The sequence below is a fragment of the Opisthocomus hoazin genome, chromosome 7 (assembly GCF_030867145.1).
Source record: "Opisthocomus hoazin isolate bOpiHoa1 chromosome 7, bOpiHoa1.hap1, whole genome shotgun sequence".
In the NCBI taxonomy this organism is placed as follows: Eukaryota; Metazoa; Chordata; class Aves; order Opisthocomiformes; family Opisthocomidae; genus Opisthocomus; species Opisthocomus hoazin.
The window spans coordinates 3,049,924-3,071,135 of NC_134420.1; the positions used below are offsets into that span (position 1 = coordinate 3,049,924).

General features: G+C 49.7%; 1 protein-coding gene across 10 annotated transcripts in view; it reads left to right on the plus strand.

Annotated features, from left to right (window-relative positions):
• Window positions 1-14,078, plus strand: part of ABTB2 (ankyrin repeat and BTB domain containing 2) — a 155,381-nt gene extending 141,303 nt beyond the window's left edge. For all 10 annotated transcript variants that reach the window (XM_075427501.1, XM_075427507.1, XM_075427506.1 and 7 more), the window contains 12 exons: window positions 374-463; window positions 945-1,046; window positions 2,822-2,918; window positions 3,625-3,760; window positions 5,599-5,825; window positions 6,560-6,738; window positions 7,922-8,027; window positions 8,139-8,241; window positions 8,905-8,995; window positions 10,760-10,828; window positions 11,635-11,748; window positions 13,139-14,078. In XM_075427501.1, coding sequence (XP_075283616.1) covers window positions 374-463; window positions 945-1,046; window positions 2,822-2,918; window positions 3,625-3,760; window positions 5,599-5,825; window positions 6,560-6,738; window positions 7,922-8,027; window positions 8,139-8,241; window positions 8,905-8,995; window positions 10,760-10,828; window positions 11,635-11,748; window positions 13,139-13,336 — 1,512 coding nt within the window. In that variant the 3' untranslated portion in view covers window positions 13,337-14,078. The remainder of the gene's footprint in view (window positions 1-373; window positions 464-944; window positions 1,047-2,821; window positions 2,919-3,624; window positions 3,761-5,598; window positions 5,826-6,559; window positions 6,739-7,921; window positions 8,028-8,138; window positions 8,242-8,904; window positions 8,996-10,759; window positions 10,829-11,634; window positions 11,749-13,138) is intronic.
• The last annotated feature ends 7,134 nt before the right edge of the window (window positions 14,079-21,212 follow it).

Here is a 21,212-nt window from a genome sequence, read left to right on the forward strand (position 1 = left end):
TCTTGTGTATTTTTGTGTTGTTTTCTGCTTTCGGTTCATCTGGCCACAAATGAGCCAAGAAATGGTATTTCTTTCTTGGCAGCCTGGAGAAAGCTCGAGAATTGTGGACAATAGATGGCTGGGATTTTCAGTGATCCTTTTCTGTTCTTGCAGTCCTGTCCCCCGGTGTTTTGTCCACATCACTTCCCAACACTAGCGCGTTGTGCCCGCTCTGCGTAGAAGCCAAAATGTTTTGAACACATACAAATGCTGTCCTCACACACACCTGCACACGCACTCTTCTGCACATCAAGATTCAAACTTGCTGTGTCCGTGACAGTTTCGCTGTTGACAGGTATAGAAAGAGAATTTTTTCTTTTTCTTTCTCCTGAAGGGTATGACCCCGCTAATGTACGCCTGTGCTGCTGGAGATGAAGCCATGGTCCAAATGCTTATAGATGCTGGAGCAAATTTAGATATACCAGTGAGTAACAGAGGACCCTCTCCCCATAATTATTCATCTGTAAACTAACAAGAGCAGTTATGAAATCTCTCCCAGCAACTGAAGGCTTCCTTTGTGGAAGCTTCTGAGCAAGGCATTTCTTTCAGAAATCATTGCTTCGGGGATTTGGGAGGGGGAAGAAAACCTTCAAAACCTCTCAGAGCACTCAGTGGCTCCAATTATGATTGGCATTGGCAAGTCTAATAGGTGGTGGTGGGGGGGTGTGTAAAGGGGCCTCCCTCCTGAAAGAGCTGCCACCAGGAGAAACCAATAAGCCCATTAAAAAGGCCCAGGGGTCTGGCCAGAGCGGCTAGTGCTGGCAGTGCTCTCTAAGTGACGTGAGTTACCGTTCCCTGGGGTTGTCACTTCCAAAGAAAAAAGCCACTGATGTAGAAGTCTAAAGCTTAGGGCAGACAGATCAGATACTGCAGTGGCCAACAACTGCCTGGCTCCTTTCCCCCAGGTTCCCAGCACCTCTCCGCGATACCCTTCAGTCCATCCCGACAGCCGGCACTGGACTGCTCTGACCTTTGCTGTGTTGCACGGGCACATCTCGGTTGTTCAGGTAAGCAGAGGAAATCCCGGGGCCGGGAATCTTTACAGGAGAGGGAGCGGGGCGCAGCGCTGAGCCCAGTGCTGGGCAGCACCCTCGCTGTCACGGGCTCCTCGTGCAGCTTGGTGGAAGCCTTCTAAAAACCGGTTAAAAATTGCATATTTTGAAAACAAGGAGAATGCAACTTATGCTTTTCTTGGGGAAGTGGGAATTCATGAGATAATTCCTAGCAAGGCCTTGATAACAAAACACAGTACGTTTCCTTGTTTTTCTTTGGTTCCAGCGTTGGTCCAAGGCTTACCACTTCCTGAACAACGCTGCACAGTCATTTCTTTGGCATTAGATAAACTACCGCTTCATGTGGAGTGGGTACAGGTGGACTGCTCGGTCAGGATGCTTTCCGACAGTAGATGTTAATTGGTTTATACATTTACATGTGCCAAAATTAAGCGTATGCTGATTTCTGCTCTAGTGGCAGCAAATCATCTGTAACTTCCTTCTATAATCCTTGGGAACTGCATGCACAAGACTTGAGCTGTCGTGGGAATTGAGCCTCTCACATCCTCCCCGCTCCCTTTTCTGTGGAATGAACACAGGCGGCAGCGGAACGGGCTGGAGTCCTGGAAACCCCACCTGAGCTTCAAGAGGAATTCAGAGCTGATCACAGCAGACAGCCAACTGCTGGCGAATTTAACTTACCTTCTGCTCAAAAGGGGGAGGAAAAAAAAAAAGACCTAAGCAAACGGAGGCTGCACACACTCATTTTTTGTGTGTGTCCATTTGTAAATAATTACCAAGATTAGATTCTGCCTGGCACATTGCCAGGGCAGCCTTTGGTATCAAGGAAGGTTGGACAGCCTTAATTTACATGTGAGATAAGAACGTGACTCTCCCAGGAGATGTAGCCAGGGATATCAAAGCTCCTGTTGGACTGCATTACCCCCAATGTTTGTTACTTTTATTTTGCTTAAAACTTCTAAATGACATACTTTCATTTGGCAACTATTAATAAAAGGGTAGATGTCAGCTTTTGCTGAAATCAGTGTACAAAGTTGCCTTTCTAGGTAAGGTCTACCATGAGCTACTTGCATGGAGTAGCTGGCATCTCAAGAGAGAAACAAACCAGCGAATGACCCAGCAGCCGTGCTCTGCAAAGGGCTTTATAATAAAAATGGGAATGTGTACGCTGTCTGTGCCAAGGGCAAGCTCATCACTGACTGGGGATGGCTGAGACTGCTGAATTGTGACGGTGTCATAGGACAGAGGCAGCTGGACTCCGGCACGCAGCGGAGGAACCTCTGCTGCTGATGCACAGGGGCACAGGGCTCGTCCTCCCCCCACCAGCCCGCAGCTGAACAAGACGGACTTCCCGCGCTGAAGAGAAGCTCTGATTGCAGAGCTCTCTGGAGCTGGGAAATTACAATTGCAAAAGCATGTTCCTGAAGCAGATTAAAATAACAAAACAAAACCAAGGAGGTGATGTCCAAGCTGCCAGCTGAGCACCTTTCCAGCATAAACTCACTACTGAAAGCACAGTAAAGCAGAAGAAAATAAGAAAACTCTAAACTGACATTCATGTGGAGACTTTAGCCCTAGGCTGAGCGAGGGAATGCAAGAGAAATTTGCCTTGTAATAGCTGTTTTGCTTTAGCCTTTGAGGTGGTCCCTTTGCGTGCATGCGCTCTTCACTACGAATCTGCTGGTTTGCCTCTCTAACACCCAGCTGCTTCTGGTTGGTCTTTCTGAATTGCTCTTTTCTCAGCTCCTTGTCCTTCGTGTCTCTTGCAGCTGCTCTTGGATGCTGGTGCCCATGTTGAGGGCTCTGCTGTCAACAGTGGAGAAGACAACTACGCTGAGACTCCGCTGCAGCTGGCTTCAGCAGCAGGTAAGCTCGGTGCGGCCCCAGCACACCAGAGAACAACCCCAGCCAGTTCACCCGGGGGTCCAGTGTCTGTAGAACACGTTAGGAGTCACTTGGCACTGCATCCGAAGGGACCGTGGGTACAGTAAAGCTATCAGACGGGTAGCACGGTGAGCTGGCTACTAAAAAGTCAGTATTTTTTTCCTTTCTAAAACACCAGCAGGAACCCCGTCGGGGTTGGCAGCAGCTAACAGCTGTCGTCATGCGGCAGGAGCTTGGTGGGTGCTAAATGCCTGTCTGCTTGTGCAGCTCCTCCCAGCGCTCACCGCCCGCCAGCGGCCTCCATAGCGAAGCTGGCTGAAACAGCTCCTTCGCACGGGGCACTGTCGGGAAACACAAACCAGCTACTGTCTAGTCTAGGCATGTCTTGGATCTATGTAACTTCCAGATGCAAAAATTAACAGGTTTAAATTCAGCCTGGGGAAAAATAACTGCTACATGGAGAAATATGGTTTATTCATTTATTAAATACAGGTAAAATTCTGCATTTCTTCTACCTAACTGTCAGGAGAAGAGTTCAGCATTCTGGGAACAAGTCTGTGCTAGCCTAAAAGTACCTGTTATTTTTCAACACTTTTCACCTCACACTATTATTACTTTTTCTGCTTCATTTTATTTCTGCTTCATTTTTGTGCATTTATGTATTACATTTCCGTCGATTTTTTCCTAGGGAACTACGAGTTGGTCAGCTTATTGCTAAGCAGGGGTGCTGATCCACTCCTGAGTATGCTGGAAGTCAATGGAATGTCTTCATCGCTTCACGAAGATATGAATTGCTTCAGTCACTCCGCTGCGCATGGGCACAGGTAAAGCTCCGTTCACAGTCGGAACAGGGTTTTTTTTTTTGCCTAAGGCTGTCACTGTAGGTATTCCTCTGTGGCTTTATATTACATCTTCTACCCACGTTCAGAAGATGGTGGTAAGACTGTCCTGACAGCAACCATTCCTTAGTGCCGCACGGTTTCTCAGACTATTTCGATTGTGATGTAGGTAGCGCCTTCTGAGGAACTGAGAGAGTCTTTAAACTGGTAGCTGCTCTGTTACAGCCCTTTGAGAAAAAACTAGGCAAGACTTTCATTATTCAGCAACTACAACTTTGATAAAAGAAAGGGATTATATTTTAGTCAAAAGCACAAAATACAACAGAAAGATCTTTGTTTGCTTTTTGCTTATTCTCGCACTTGCTGGTCCAGCTCTGCAGCGCTAAGGGTGAGCAGGAGCTGGTTGTAGGCCATCCGCGAGCAGACTAAGTTCAACCTGCGGGTAGGTTATGAGACAGTGGTTCATGTTCCGAGACAGAATCTAATCCCATTAAGGTGGCAAAAATAGTCTGTGGCAGAATTTCGTTGACTGCATCTCCGGTTTTTAGATGGCCAACCAAGAGATCAGTCGTTAAGACACCAAAAAGCCAGCCTGGGCTTTCCAACTCTGTTTTCAGGGTAGTTATTTAGAAATAAAACATTACTTACAAACTCATCCAGAAATCCATCCATTTCCAGAAAAAAATACTAGCATAAGAAGCCAATTAAAACAGCCCTGAAACCGCCTGTGTAGCTGGGCTGAGAGGTACCCAGAGGGTCTTAGAGCGGCACAGCTCGCCCTTCCAGTAGCACGTTAAGTAGCAGCTGCCTTGCTTGGACACAGCTGTGCTTTACAGTGGTGCCAGAACTGCACCTCCAGGTACATCGCACATCTGGATACACCAGGGAAAATACCCCAAGCCCAAACTCTGCAAAGCTGGAACAGCCTAATGCAGTTATTTACAGTGTAAAGCTACACAAATGCTGTTCTGTTCCCACTTCTGTTCCCCTCCCACGACCTTCTGCAACATCTCACGGTGCAGACTGTGAAATTCAGGGCTCGTTCTCCAATCGGATAGGGCAGGGTGATCCTAAATTAACATTTTTTTAGTCATACGGAGCGGTGCGGGTGCAAAGAGAGCACCAGCTAGTGGCAATTCAGCATCGCGGCCGAGTGCTGGGGTGGACTCGCTGGGAAGGGGAACGTCTGTTGCAGATGGCTCCAGCTGTCTGCAGGGACACCAGCGATGCAAGCGCTCTACAGCGGCCGGACGCAAACGAGAAAGCCTCTTCCTTGCAACTGCTGGGTGAAAGTCCAAACCAAAAAAATGCTCCCTGGATTTAGTGATGCAGATCAATTTTATGGTTGTTATTTACTGTATCAGGAAGCGAGTCTGACTAAAAAACGTAACAGTGCTTGAAGATGGGCATCTGGGGAAACAGCAAGGGCCCTGACAGATGCTCTCTGTTAAAGTAAATCTTACTTCAGAGCTTAAGGTGTTACCACACTCGGGGCTGGCAGGAGGAAACATGCTTCTATGCCGAAGTATAGACTGTGATAAAACCCAGCTTGCCCCAAAACTCCAAAGTAGGCCCTGCTACCACTAAGGTATGGGAGCATATTCCATTCTTCTGCCCTTGCTACCAGGGCATCCATTTCTAGCGTGCGGGATAGGGAAGGATGAGTGTGTTAAATGCTGCTCCATCTCTGCCAGCTGTCTGGCTTTGGGAAGGAAATTATTATTTACGAAGCCAGATGCCCCCCAACCCCCAAACCACCATAGTCCTGTCTGATTTGTTGCTATCTCATTAATTAATAAGTGATCTCTCTTCTTCATCCTCAGGAATGTCCTGCGCAAGCTCCTGACCCAGCCCCAGCAGCTGAAGGGAGACGTCCTCTCGCTGGAGGAGATTTTAGCCGAGGGAGTGGAGAGTGACACCTCCAGCCAGGGCAGCTCCAGCGAGGGGCAAGTCCGCCTCTGTAAAACACGAATGAAGGCTCTGCAGGAGGCCATGTATTACAGCGCCGAGCACGGCTACGTCGACATCACCATGGAGCTCAGGGCACTTGGTAAGCTGTGTATTTTAAGCACTGTGCACATTTAAGGTGTGAAAAGCTTCTTCCTCAGCCCCTTTCACTTGGAGAAGAATCTGTAACCCCAACTGCAAAGCCATCCCAAGCTTATGGGAACCAGCTGCCTAATTTAAATAAGTAAGTGTTTAAGGCTTCTCACAAATTTTTTCAAATTCCCACTGATTGGAGAAATTCAGTGTTAAAGAGGCTGGTCTCAAAAACAAAGGTAACATCAGAGATTAAATGGTTTAAGGTGAAAGAACAGATTTGATCTAAAGGTAGGAAAGAGAAGATTAGAAGCTTGTGTGTCTAGACTGTTACAGCTAACCAAGAGAAAAGACCTCACACACCACGTTCGTGTAGGGTTAGGTTTTCTTAGAAGTCCAGATTAGATTTATTTTGGATTTCTGACTAATCATGAAGCTAAATACACAACAGGGAGTCTCGGGTCCTTAACGATCAGCAGGTAGTTCCAACTTGCAGTGCTGGTACCAATCCTTTGTAGATAAGTCACCTAATCTCTTGATGACCCAGTTCAGTCATCTTTAATATCAAGACAAAAAAGTGTATCTGCTGTTAGGATGTATGTAAAGACAAAAAATGTATCTCCTGTTAGGATGTACGTAAAGATCGACTTCAGCGCTGCTAAGTGTTGGTACTAGCAGCAGGACAGTCTCCTCACAGGTACTTCAGGAAATCCTCTTTCACTGTGCTTTTTGCTGTGGCTACAGGAGTCCCGTGGAAGCTCCATGTGTGGATCGAGTCGCTACGGACAACCTTCTACCAGTCTCGTTACTCAGTCGTGCAGACCCTCTTACGGGAATTCGTCACCATTAAGGAAGAGGACTATAACGAAGAACTGGTTAATGAAGGCTTGCAGCTCATGTTTGAGGTCCTCAAAACCAGCAAAGTAATTATCAGTTTTGTTAACAGTATCAAAGTCAAGTGTTTGGGTTTTGCCGCTGTACAAAGTAGCGCACAACAAGAGCAAGTGAATGCCTGCGCAAAGTCCCTAATGAGTTACGGTGTGAAAACGGCCCTGAGAGCATTCACCTAAACTCACATACAGCCCACAAGAGCAGTCCTCACAGCAAAGACGTTCATTTCAATAGAAGCGAAAGCTACTCTGCTGAGGCCCTGATCAGCAGCTGGCTTCTGAAGCTGTGCCAGTGCAAGCGGAAGAACCTTCAGCGCGGTACGGGGCAGCCCAGGTTCCCTCAGCAGTATCTTCTGGGAGTTTCCTGAACGACACTTTTGTTCAGCGACATTTTCCTCCTACTACTTTTTTCTTTTATTTAAAGGTTGCCTGTGACTGTTTTTTCCTTGCTTTTCCAGGCCTATCTAGGAGGCGTTCGACCCACGCTATACAGTTTAGCTGTCCCATTCTGCAGATCAGGTCACCTGCTCTCTGCCGTGTTCTCCTCTGAGGGGCTGCAGCCCTTCACATTCGGAGGGGGATGCCCGCCTTCCGACGGGGGCAGGGGAGGCTGAGCATAGAATCACAGAATGGTGGGGGTTGGAAGGGACCTCTGTGGGTCATCTAGTCCAACCCTCCTGCCGAAGCAGGGTCACCCAGAGCAGGCTGTAGAGGACGTTGTCCAGGTGGGGCTTGAATATCTCCAGAGAAGGAGACTCCACAACCTCCCTGGGCAGCCTGGGCCAGTGCAGTACATACAGCTCTTGACACTTCCATAGCTGGTCACTACAACGTACGTTGTAACTGTCCTTTGAATTAAAAGCAAGGGATACAACAGGCTAACTAAACCAGTTGCGAACTAGGAACCAGAACTTGGTATCTGACAGTGAACTGACAGTATTGATCAAACCCTGCCGAGGACACGCTTGTGGGCAAGCGGAAGGATGAGCTTTTGCTGACGGACTCTTTTTCCCTTGACAGAGGCTGGCCCATGAACGGTTGCTGAGAGCATTCTGTCAGAGTGTGCTTGTTCAGATCAGGTGCCCGTCCCTCTGTTTGGAGGTTATTTGTGTAGGGCGCAGCTGCTGCAAGCTTCGAGTGAACGGTTACGCAGCGTGTTTGAAGCCTGCTCAGTACAAAGTGCCGACTGACGATACCTGTTCCCTCCTCCTTGCAGAACGATTCCATCAATCAGCAGCTTGCCTCCATCTTCACCCACTGCTACGGCAGCAGTCCGATACCCAGCATTCCTGAAATACGAAAGACACTGCCCGCTCGGCTAGGTAAGACGCTCACCTCAACAGCAAAGTTCTTGTGATTCTTTAATTTCTTTTTTAAAAGCATCCACAGTTTCAAAAAATATTCATGCTCTTTCTTTCTCCTTACCCTAACAGATCCTCACTTTCTAAACAATAAAGAAATGTCTGACGTAACTTTCTTAGTAGAAGGAAAGCTGTTTTATGCACACAAAGTCCTGCTGGTCACAGCATCTAACAGGTGAGTCGCTTTCCACAGCTGAGGACAGATTGTTAGAGGCAGGTTTGGCCCTCCAGTCTCACACTTGTGTGATTAGCTCTCACTCACCCACAGCACAGTGCTAAGAACATGGCTACAGACCATAATTCTGGCTTGCAAGACCAAGCCACACCTTTTTTGCTAGTGTTAAGAATGGTAGGAGAGTAAAGATGATTTTTTCTAGCCCCTCCTAGTGAGTGTCAGAGATTCCCAGAGCTGTACTGACATAAGCTATCCTGTAATTATCCCTAAAACCCGTGCAGTAGCTGGAGCCTCCACATCCAGCCACCCGCTGCCTGCCCGTTCCCCCCTCGGAGTTTGCTAGCTAGAGCTGCGCTTGCTCCAGATTTCCTGGAAGCCTCACCCCTGACCTGGGCCGCTTGTAGTTACTCATTTCTTCCTCTGTTACTGGCACAGTAACAGCGTTTGGCAACTGTTATGGGGTGGGACTGGATCAGACCCACGCAATTTACAGGTGAAGTTGTCCCTGAAGTTCTAAACTGATCACATTGAATTGAAAGAAATGTTTCAAACTTGCAAACAAGACCAAGGAAGGATCTTTCTTTTCCCCTTGCTTAGGCTGTTTGTCAGTAGTTAATGAGCGTGTGAAGCACTAACACAGAGATCTGTTAAAACCATTCTCAGGTTTAAGACGCTGATGACCAATAAAACAGAACACGACAGCCACGGCAGCAAGACTGTGGAAATCAGCGATATGAAATACAATATTTTCAAGGTACACAGCTTACTCTACCTTTCTTTATTCTTTTTGTCTTCTCACATCCTTGGAATCTAAGAGGGCCAAGGCTTCGTATCACGGGTAATCTACAAGTAGGGATGGAGTTCATTCCAACACACCTGTATTTCAGGAGTATTCAGATCTTTGTCAAAACATTTCGGCTAGGACCAACCTTAAACCAGAAACCTCCAGCCTCTATTCTCACTTTCTGACTGGGCAGCTGACTCCTCCGTAAAGCAGGAGAAACTGGTCTCCACCAAAAGTGCTTTTACACTATTAAGACACCGTTTTTGTACTTTTTAAGGCATCATTTTCATACTGTGCTAAGCAAAACGTAAACTTCTTCACAGCAGGTAGACTGCCAGGCTTCATATTAATTCAAATCAGGGGATCGGAAATCAACAGTGGCCCCTTCAAGAGAGGCTCAGAATTGCACTCTGCTTTTATGACCTTTCCGTATTTAATGGACTTCAGGGAGGTTCATTCATGATGGGAGAAAGTGGGTTACTTCACACACACCCGGGGAAAAAAAACAAGGCAGTGAAACGTGATAGTGAAGTTACTCCAGCTTTCCGGATCTGCATTTCAGATTTGGAAGGCAGGCACAGAACAGGGAAATCCGACGTGCAGAATGGGCTGCGTAACTGTCTCGCTACAGGGCCGAGGCTGTTCCTTTTCCTCTTTTCATAAGCAAACGAATCAGCAAAGCTGTTGCTCAGCAGCACTGGCATCTCATGGAGAGGGAAGCGAGGTGACCCTAAGAGCATCTCTGTTCTACTTGAAAGGGGCTACACAGGTTTTGGGTTGGAGAGACAACAGCCAAATTTTGCAGCTCAGGCCATGACAGAAAAAAGGAGATGTAACTGAGTACATTGAAACAAGCCTCCTTAGCAACATTTTTACATCAAAAGGCTTCTAAAGACAAAACTTCCGCTTCACTGGAGGGAGTAACAAATCTAAAAGAATTAAAACACTGAAATACTTCATGGAATTCAACAATTTGATGGTAAATAAAATCAGACACGTTAAGGAGATGATGGCATTCTGCAGCAATCTCTCAGTTACGGCGCACAGGGAATGCTGAGCCACCAGAGATCTGCTGGGTTCTGCTGGGGCTCTGCTGGAAAGCTGTGATTCCGTTACACAAATAAGACAATTTTAAAAGTAGCAGCTTAGTTTTGTTGCCGCTGCTGTTAGAAATGGTAAGCACAGCATGCAGTGCCCACACCTGCTCCTCCAGCACCCAGGACACGGGGACGGCTTCTCTTCCCAAAACCCAACCTAGCCCTTCCCAGATAAGACAGTACGGGTTTAGCTGGGGGTGTGCACAGAGATCAAACAGCAGAAGCTGCCTCTTGCTCTCCCTGCAAACAATTAGCCTTTTCCTCCGGCCCCGAGGGGGGGCTGGAAGCTGATTAGAAGCTCGGTGGGGAGGCAGTGGCTGGGGGGGCCCCCAGACACAGATGCTCCTGGCGGGCAGTTTCCCTGGTCGCTCTGCAAGGCTTTACAGAACCGGATCCAAGGAACCGTTGTACAAGGACACTCGCGTTGCTCAGAGACGGGGTCACCCTCAGCCTAAAATCCTCAACAGGGCCCTTCTCAGAGCCCAAGGAAGAAAAGAGTATTAGAAAGCAGCAGATTTGCGACACCAGAAAAAAGCCAACAGCCAGCATAGCGCGCGATTCCCGTCTGCTCAGCCGTCCACGGCCTCTTGTGCCTTCAGCGGTAACAGCTTCACGCCCGGCCTTCTTCCCGTTTCAGATGCTGATGCAGTATTTATACTACGGAGGAACAGAATCTATGGAAATTCCCACCACTGATATCTTAGAGGTGAGAATGTTTTCTTCTAAGTCTCACCAAGCGTGCTGGGGCATAAACAGAGCTCGAAAGGCAAAATCCAGGAGCTAACAGCAAGCTTCCAGTCCAGGAGTACACCTAACACTGCGAAATGAGCTTAGAGTTTCAAAACACACAGCTGCTTGGAAAGAAGCACTATCAGTTATGTTTTATGACATAAAAGGAAGGAAATCACTACCGTGCTTTTGGTACCCAGAGTTGGGTGGAAGCCCCCTTTGCCCCACGGCGTCTCTGTGCCGGGGGGCAGCGGGGCTGCTGTACTTGTGGTGGGGCACAGAAAAGGCACAGCTGCTTCAGCCGCTCTGGTGCCCGCCGCAGGCCAGCCACCAAGGGGCTGGAGATGGCAGAGGAATGACCGAGTTCGAGCTGAGCTTCTGCAGAGCAGCTGACGGTACAGCGCAATTCCCCGTTACAAATATTTTGTAACTTTTACAATAACGCTGCTCAGTCACAAGCAGTCTGGTAAAACTTGCAGCTAAAGACTACACACAACTCTTTTTTTTTTTTTGAGGAGAGGGAAGGGCGCTTTGAGCAGCCCAGAGCTCGTAGGTCATGGTGACAGAAGGTACCGTAAATGCGCTTCCTGCAGGAGGAGCAAGAGGGGAAATCTGTCGCTTTAGCTAGGGATGGAGCGGCCTTTCTGCTCCTTCATGGGGACTCAGCCATAAAACAGGGAGTCAGAGACCGTTCAGAGAGGAAATCATCAGTTCTGCCCTTTCCCTTCCCTAAAAGCCCTTCAGGGCTCATGATCTCAAGTAACTTCTCTCTTGTCCCCATAGCTGTTGTCCGCTGCCAGCCTGTTTCAACTGGACGGCCTCCAGCGACACTGTGAGATCCTCTGTGCCCAGACGATCAGCGTGGAGAACTCTGTTCACATCTATAAATACGCAAAGGTATGTGCCAGGCTGCCTTATTTGAGAATCACAACGGAACGGCACGCATGCTGTCTGCAGTCTCACCTTGGTAACTACACACACCAGGCACAGAGTGGGCACCCACTATGCTGGTAACTCTACCCCGACCAGAACCACGAGTCAGACGTATTGACGTTCCAGTCTGTAAAGTCCTACGCAGCCCCCGTGCGTTTTCTTGTCTAAAGCAATCTCGTATGAAATCGATGCGAGATCCCTAAAGAGCAGGCGAGAGGTGTCTTAGCAGGCCGACACAGCAGCATCGTCCGGCAGAGCCTGCGAGATGCAAATCCTGGGAGCAGCAGGGGCTGTTGCTCATAGCACAGCAGCTAAGAAGTAAACCCTTCCCTACCACTCCTACTGCTAAAGCGCGTTCTTTCCAGCGCCAGAACTAGCACATACTCTGTTGTGTGACATGGAGCTCGCCTCTCTAGCGAATAATCCAGGTTATCAGTTAAATAGTGGAAGAAGACTCTGCCGCTCCTGGAAGGCTGCGGGGTCAGGTCCCTTAAAGACAAGCAGAAAGACCACAAAGGGCTGATAAGGACGTGGGTGTTTGATAACGATGTGCATGTTCGATAACGACGCGCCTGTTTGCTCTGGGCGTAGTGTCGCACTGATCCTTGGCAATTCCCAACTCTCACACTGGGCCTTTTTTTTTTTCCCCATGGAATTCAGGCTGGTTTCTTCAGGACCTAAAATTTAACAGTGTGCAGTGCTAGAGAGGGGCAAGAGAGCATTCCCTCCTGGCCCCTAGTACTCTTCCTTAAATTACCATTTGCACAGAGTTCCCAGAAACGGGGGTGTGCATGCGGAGTGCTCCTTAACACTGCGCTGGAGTTTCATTGTTCTCCGGCTACTGACTGAGCTTCCCCCACTGGTTCTGAAGCAGAGGGAACCAGATCACAGCCAGAAATGTGCCCGACGCCTTTCAGAAGCGTAACACCCCCCTTTTCCTGGGCTCAGCTCCTTTTCTAGGAGCTGGGCTCGCGTCCGATGAACCGTATGCTCATTGCTGTGCGCACCATCTGGCAGCGCAGCGCTTTGTGCTGCGGCACACGATCCCCCCGCCTGCGCAGCCGGACAGGTATCCTGGCCGCGCCATCGGCCAGCTGCTCTGCTCCTGGAAGGGGACGAGACTTAACAAAAGCTTGAATGCCTCCCTTCTCACACCGGTGCCTGCAAAAAGCACCAACAGAAATTATCAGCCATTGGTGGTCCTACCTTCAGTGCTTTTTCGCTGTCACTACCGTCCTTTTTCTGGCTTAGAAAACATCGAAGGGAAAAGCATTAGAAACGAGAAGAGGCTCGGGCACGTCCTTTGGGGCTGTGACAGACAGAAAAGGCTGATCGATCTTCCTCTCTCCTGCAGATTCACAACGCACCTGAACTGGCGTCTTTTTGTGAAGGCTTCTTCCTCAAACACATGAGCTCTCTCCTGGAGCAGGACTCGTTCAGACAGCTGATCTACAGCAGGAACAGCAAAGTGCAAGGCCTGGACCCTCTGCGGGACTTGCAGACAGCCCTGGCCGGCCGCCTGCACTCTGTCTACGTCACCTCCAGGGTGTGAAGCGGGCACAGGGCAGCGGCAGCAGCACGGGTCCACGTCGCCAGGCAAAGCTGTGGCTTTCCTGTTTGCCTTCCAGATCTTGCTGAAAGTCCCCTGCAACAGAACCCCCCCCGGGCTCGGGTGCTGAGCCCCGTCTCGCCGGCCGAGGGGGAGCTGGCCTCTCTGTGCTACTACTGTCACAGAAACACTGTCACAGCGCAAAACGAGAACCGAGGACGCAAGCCAAGAACCCAAACCGAAGAGAAGATCGACGCTGCCGTTTCACCAAGCACAACGCAGGGCTGTGGGGAAGGGAGGCGATGTACCCAGCCCCAGCACCTATGCGTAGTCTTAAGGGTCTGTCTAGGCACCGTAATGGCCACCTAGTTCCTACGCATAGATGTTCTACTTGTAAAAAGGCTGCACAGGAGTTTTCCGATCCCATGGACCACTGCCCGTTCAGCGAGTCAGCTGGCTCAGCGCAAAGGCCGGTGTACACAAACTATTCACTACAGTAATAAACACCAATGTCTGTACAGGGCAAGAGACTCTGACATAAATTTTCCCCCAAACTGTTTGCACCTTGAGAGAGAGAGATTTTGTAGATGTTCAAAGCTGAGTAGAAACTAATACTAACTCTGAAATTACTCACTCTTTAAACCTAATGTGAAGAAATGAGCTGGAGCAGGGAGAGGAAAAATTGGGAGGGGTTTGCATTTTCTTTTTTTAAATACGGTTTCACTGTGCTAGTTGTTAATCTGGATCGGGGGGGCGGGGGGGGGGAAGACTGTCTACCCTTTCACTATAAAGGTTTGATAGTCCCAATCGCTTTCACCTTAAAAACCTGTTTGTGAATGTTACCTGTGCGGCCAGACACCATAAAAGCTGCTTTCTAAAAGACCCAGGTGGAGCAGGAGCTAGCACTACGCCAAAAAGCTGCCCAATAGCAGAAACAGCAATAAAAGTCTCCCCAAGACCCTGAGGAACACAGAGCCCGATGGCTGGTTCTCCCCCTGACCTCCGGTCTCTGCTTCCACCGCTCCATCTGCAGAACGATGCCTGCACAGGCCCGCTCCCTCTGCCTGCCCGGCTCCTCGAGGCTGCGGTCCAGCGCTTGGGCGGCTGCACCTAGACACGGTGCCTCAACTCGAGTGCCCCAGAGTCACGTCTTCCCTTTGTTTCTGATGTTTCTGGTCCGAAGGGACTCCTCCTAGGCTGCCTTCTAGCTGACTTAGGAGAACTAAAAGGAGACCGCTCAAGCTACAGTTTTGAGTCTGAACCTGTGTTTTTGCGTGTGTGGGGGGGTGTTTTTTAGTTTTAAATAATCCCAACCATAGGGAGGCAGTTAGTTGTGTAGAAACACAGACCCTGCTCTTACCGATAGCTTTAAGGAAAGACCTCTGGCTATTCCCCGCTGATCTTTGTTAGCACCCACCAAAAGCACTCACTGAGATGCTTTCATTCCTTACAGGGGTGTGAAGGAGGAGGCAGCCACCTTTTCAGTGGACAACTACTGCTTAGAAATTCAACAGTTAATGCTGCCATTAAACACACCGGGAGAAGGAGGCTCAGCAGGGCCCAAGCTCCAAAGCATGACACAGACATAGTTTAGGGAGGTGAAGGGAAAAAGAACAAGCTACAGCCCCTCCCAACAAATCCATCAAAATCCATCCTCATTCCTAAAGCATTTACACAAGAGGCTTGCGAGAAGGGCCAGCCTAGGCTCAGCCAGCTGACAGCCGAGTCAGCCAGGGCACGCTCCCATCTGTGCTTCAGGTACACATCTATTTATTCTCAGAAAGCAATACAGGTGCTTCAAAATTCAAAATCGTCACTGATCTGCCTGGAAAAGTACCACAAAAGGCTTTATCTTGGAAAGTATTTTCAGGTAGCTGCTCTAGCTCTCTGTACAAATATGTAGGTCCTCTTTCGTTGCTGTAATATTACAATGCTTTGTTAATTGTACATTAATGTTGTCATTTATGTAAATGTACCAGGATTTTATTAACAACGTAATTTTAAAATACACAGCTGCTGTTATTTATTCTGCCCTTCTAACAACGAGAAAACCCATATTTAAAGACCCTTTTGTGGAAAAGGCCATTGCAGTTTTAGCACCTCAGTTGTGTTTTGGTATATACACCTAATTTTATGCTGTAAAACAAGGGATGGAAGAGGCATTCATCTCCCCTTCCTAGGCTCAAACATTTTTTGAAGCAGTAAGTTCTACGTGCACCGTCCCTAGCTGAGGTAAGCTTACCTGCTTTTCATGGAAAAGCAGCGGATGGCAGCGTCTGAGAAAAACCCCAGTTCTAGGATTCTTCTCTGCAGCAGAGAGACAGCGAGGGTTAAAGCAACTGCTACCCGGGAGGTATTCACGCAGCCCTCAGAAGTTAAACAACATCTGACTCAGTCCCTGCCAAAAAGCTAACAAATAGAATGTGAACAAGCAGGTGGCGCTTCCTTTCACCTCGGAACCGACAGGCTAAACCTAAACCGGCTCTGGCTGGTGCTGTGCTGTGGCAGCACCAGGATTCATGTCAGAGCATTTAAGAACACTCCAACAGCCACACAAAGTCAGGCACGCAGCACAGGAGGAAGAACAGCATTTATTTATCCACGAGGTAACAAGTATACAGATTTAAGAGCCAAGAATTTGACCCACAACTACTTTTTTCCCCCTTCCCTGCTTACCCTGTAAATCTTGCAGAGCCCTGCCGAGTCTGGGGATAATGGCTGAGCTGTAACTCTGAATCTGGCGCTACCTCCACAGGACTCCAACACTTTCCTCGGACGCTGAGCACACATCGGAGGAAACCATTAACACAGCCAGGACCCGCGCTTGGCCGCTCAGACTCTCTCTGCAATTGTGTCTTTCCTTGATTTCCCGCCACGCACCTGAACAAGGGGAACCGTGCAGCGTATCGCTCTGGTGTAGCCAGACGTGAAACCCAGTTCTACCACCAATTACCGTCACAAGCATTTCTTCGCGATCAATTTATGTGATCTGAGAGGAGTCTGCTGGGAACAACGCATGGGGGTGCCTTCTCTTGCATTGTGCCGTTACACCAGCACGCTTGGAAACCCACCAGTACAAACAGCGACTTGTTCGCAAGAATCATGGAATGCAAACAGCAAAGATTCACTTTGGAGCACTTTAAGTAAATTAAATAGAAATTTCTTATCAAAGTAGTTGCACACTGCCTCTGTTTCACACAGTGCTGCCCTTGGCATCCCAGAAAGTAACGTAGCAGAGGTTGCCCAGCTTGGGGGAAGCACAAAACTTCGCTGGCCATAATGACGTCATCTCATGGAGTGCAGGAAATAAACAGAGCTCGCACATCTGCCTGAACATGCTCGATGGCCTTCAGCCTAAAATAAAAACTTTTTTCTTTGTAACAAGCCTCCGCACAGCAGGCAAGCGCCGGCTGACGCAGCGCCGCCACTACCTCGCCCTTTGGCCTCACCAAATGCTGCCCAAGCAACCAGACGTCGCTGCCTGCACCTGCCGTGACGAGAGCACCGAGGAGACGCACGAGGGAGGAAGAGGAGAGCGGCGGCTCCCTCGAGGAACAGGGGCAGAGGCTGCTGCTGCCACTGCTTGCGGCGGAGAAGAGGACTCAGAAGGAGATCTTGCTCCCCAACGAGGGGTTTTGAGCATAAGGTATCCATTAATCCACGGCAAAAAAACCAGAATATTGCACTCGGCGCTATTTACTCGAGCAAAAGAGAGGCAGCAGGAAAGGCTTCTGTCCTATGATGAAAAAAAATCACAGCACAGCAGGGAAGAAAGCCTTGCTAGCAGCAACACCCGGCCCCATTTTCCTATGGCTTGTAACTAGAAAACGAGCGGGCCAGTTCACAGCTGCTCAGCCGCACTGCTACCCTCACTCCCAGGGCAGTCACAGCCCAGTGCCTCACATACGTGCTTACTGGACGGAGCACCGGATTGCACCCAACGCCCCTGTCTCCATGTTTAGCTCGGGCAGGAGAAGACCACCTGTGTCCCTCACCACCTCTCTCCACCTTCAGCCTTCACACGCCTGCTAACAGACAGCGGCCTTAGGAAATGCACACCACGAGGCGCATTGTAGTTTCGGGCCCCTACCAAGAGACAGGCTCGTGATTCAGAGACTACACAGGGAGTGACACAGTCAAACAAACCCAGCTGTGGAAGCAAAAAAAACAACTCCCAAGGGAATATCCCAATGTCCAGATGGAAAAGACGTAACTTCCTCCTGCCCCTTCTACGCCTTGCCCTTACCCAGTCCACCAACCTTCGCTCCCCGGACAGCTCGCTTCTCCCAGGTGCAGCTGCGGGAGGCAAGACCCCTCCTAAAGCACAGCCAGCTCACAGCAGCGGGGAAGCTCCTCAGCTCCACCGGCTTTACTTCCTCCCGGATACCCCGCAGAGGTCAGCTCGCTCCAGCTGTCAAAACAGCTCACGGGTCTCCAGGCAAGCAGGACGATTCCACTGACAACTAGGTCACATCTACCCACCACCTGCGGAGAGCTGCTCAGCTCGGCGTGGCCTTCCCATTTCCCTCCAATTAGCCGCGGTGCTCCATCACTGCAGGGAAACAAGCTCGCTCGGGCACAGGAGATGAGGGGAGAGTGAATCTGCAGCAAGGTGGCAGACCAGCGATCCGGGAAGCAGTGAAACAAGGCCATAAACCGACCTCGGAAGGTTTAAAACAGAGCCTGAGATGCTAACGTGTGGGGTCACTGGGTTGTGTAAAGACCTGTCCCCTGCCCAGGGAAGGAGGCAGCGCGGACAGCCGAGCTGGCTCTGCCTGCGGCCACGCGCCTGCGCTGCCCTTCGCAGTGCACCGGGCTCCTCCAGGCATTCGCAGCCCCATCTGCAGGGGATCCAGGCACAGAGAGACCAGGAACGTGCTCGAGTCAGAGGGAAACTTCAGCTCAGAACCAACCCAATCCTAAAATCTGAAGATGCAGAACTCGCTCTCCTCAGCTCCTATCTCGCGTGGCGTTTTTAGAGCGCTGCTGGCTGCGGAAAGACACGCGTCCCGGCTTTGTTGCTGGATTGCGTTCAACCAGCCCTCACTCTAGCTGGAATTTTAACCCAGCTTGACTGATGGAAAGCACAGACAGAGGAAAATGCGGTTGGACTAGACTCGTTAAAAAAATAAAAAAAAAGCACACCTCTCACTTCTTTTAGTATCTGAGGGCTTTTTTCCACTTTGCTGTTCAAAGAGCAACAGACAGGGAGCGGAATCCAAAAAGCTGCCAGAAATCATAAAATGTACACGGAAAAACCTGAAAAAGAACAGTTTGACTGAATACACACGTTTTCTGTACAAATAGCAGAATTCTACTTAAATGCAGCTCCCACTCGGAAACGGAGGGGCACACACGCAGCTCAACTCCTCCAAGTCTTTTAGAGCAACCACAGCACACCCCATCCACATGCCACAGAGCAAGAGTCACTACGGCCTGCAGAAAGCAGCGGAGGCAGCTCTAGAAAGATGCCACCTAGAGTAAAATCCAAGTTTGCTTGAAGAACCCAGTTTAACTTCGCCTACTACCTCCCACCTTGATTTACAGACAACTTACAAGAAGTCCTGGCTGGGCTTTGGGTGTTTTCACAGATCAGCTCCTACTCAGCCTGTCCCTCTGAAGGCTTCCAACATACCTTCCCCAAGACAGTGCCAGTAAGCCGGGCATCGAAGTTTTTGTGACTGCTGCCTACCAGCATGAGACCGCATTTCCTGAAACAAGCAGAAACCTCCGTCTGATTTACGCCTCCGCAGTCACAGCTTCGTCACAGCCACGTGTAGATGGGGGTCCTTGGGCTGGGCAGGTCACCGCTTTGGCACAGTCCCACCAGAAGCAGAGGACAGTCAAATCCACCCACTGTTTCATATCTGTTTAGCACCACCTTATTAATAAACAGAAACTTTGAGATACTTTTCATATAAATATGCATTTTTTTTTTTAACTTCTTGGCCATTTGATCCTCAGCTTAGCCGTTAAAAAACACAAACCAGTTTCTGAGCCCTAACAGCACATAGGTGTTCTATAATAAAACTTCTCTTAAACCTTACTTTTGAACTTGTTAGTAGAACCTGGGTTTAACAGCCCTCCTGAGACCTGCATTGTAATTTGCACCACTTCTGCATTTTAAGGAAGTTCAATCAGCGTTTTCTTAGCACAAGCAAGGTGCAATAAAAAAAAAACCCTTTGGATACAGTCGCTTGTCAAGACAGTGAGACCCAGAGCAAGGAAACCACCACCACCTGGGTGAACAAAGCCAGCAGCCTGCATAGGTTAAAGAATCTGAAATAATTACTGCTGCTTTATTAGTGCAAAGTTTCAACATGCTTTGAAAGGTTTAAAGCTTTGACTTGCAGCCTGCTAAGCCACAGCTGAATCTTGCCAAGCAGAGCACGTGAAGTGGGCAAGCCAACGATACTCAGTCAGTAACCAAATGGTTGTGACAACGAAGTGATTCCAGTTCCTTACCCAGCACTTCCAGCACATCATCATCGTCCCTTCCTCAAACAGCCAAAGGACGCGACCGGCTCAGGACAACACGCAAGAACCCCTTTCCTACAATAACCCTCCCTCAGACAAACATGACCAACTCGAGAGGCTGCTGCATTGCGCTACGCAAGACACCGGCAAACCACAGTCCTACAGGGATCCACGGAAGACAGGGCTTTGCTGCTGCAGAGCCCCTGGGCTAGAGAACAGCCCCCAGGCCCAGCCACACCACTCCCGACTCTCGGAACGGCTCTCCTCTCACCCAACCGGGGAGCGTCCCCTGTGAGGGCTCCGGCACTCAAGGCAGCCCCTCCTGCCCCAGACTGCCGTAACATCCCCTGCGGTACAACCTGGCTCCTTGTCTCCTAGGGCCCCAGACGGCACAGACGGCATCCAGAGAGCAGCACGCCCAGCAGACCCCGTCACCAGAGCAAGGGGTTGCGGCTCCTCACCCCTCTGCCAGCAGGGCCGCCGCTTACCATATTCTTACCAATAAAAACAGTAAAACCAGAGAATTCACACTCACCTTTTCTTCTGAGGACTTGCCGGGGGGCTGTGAAGAGCCTCACACTTCTCGCTTTCTGTGTCTGCTCCTCTCACAGCTTCTTCAGAGCCGGTTCAAGGCAGGCTGCTAGCACTGCTCTTTCAGAGAGCCGGGTGACAATGGGGCCCCTCGTCAAACCTTTAAGGGCCGCAGCTGCAAATGTCCCTCCTCAGGCTCAGCTGCTTCCCGTGAGGGGGATGTGCCCTCGTCACTGACCCTCACCCCATGGCCTGCCACGCCAAGGCCCAGCCTTAATACAGATGCTTCATAAAACAGAACCCCAGAGAAGTCTTTACCTTGGAAGAAACTGGTTCTTCGAGGATCTGCTGAGCAAACGAGCTATGAGATCTACAAGTAAATATAATGTATCAGCTGTGGGTTAGTCTCTGTGTTCCAAACCTCTATGGCACCAAGCTGGAACATCAAGACAATGCACCTGGGCACTCAGGTTTGGGACAGGGACGCTCTGTGCCAAAGGCTTACCCTGATTTTGAAGGCTCTGGGGTCTGACAGGCAGCAGACCTGGAGTACTGCAGCCACAGAAAGTCCCAGCTCCGGACCGGCATGTATTTATTGCTGGTAGCAGAGCCGGGAGGTCAGTGGCTTGCCTGCTCACCCGCCCCGGGCTCAGAGGGGAGCTCACCAGGACCAGGTGTCCATACGATAGCGCTGATTCCCTGGCCACCTCATCACAAAGCTCTCCCCCCGAGCCGAGCGGCAGCAGACAGGGAGACAGAACGGCCAAAGCAGCTTCCCCAGCACCTGGTAATCACACTACTGTCCTTGAGAACTAGGAAATGTAAACTGCTGAGCTATGGGAATGCCAAGACCTTGGAAGCAAGCGTGAAT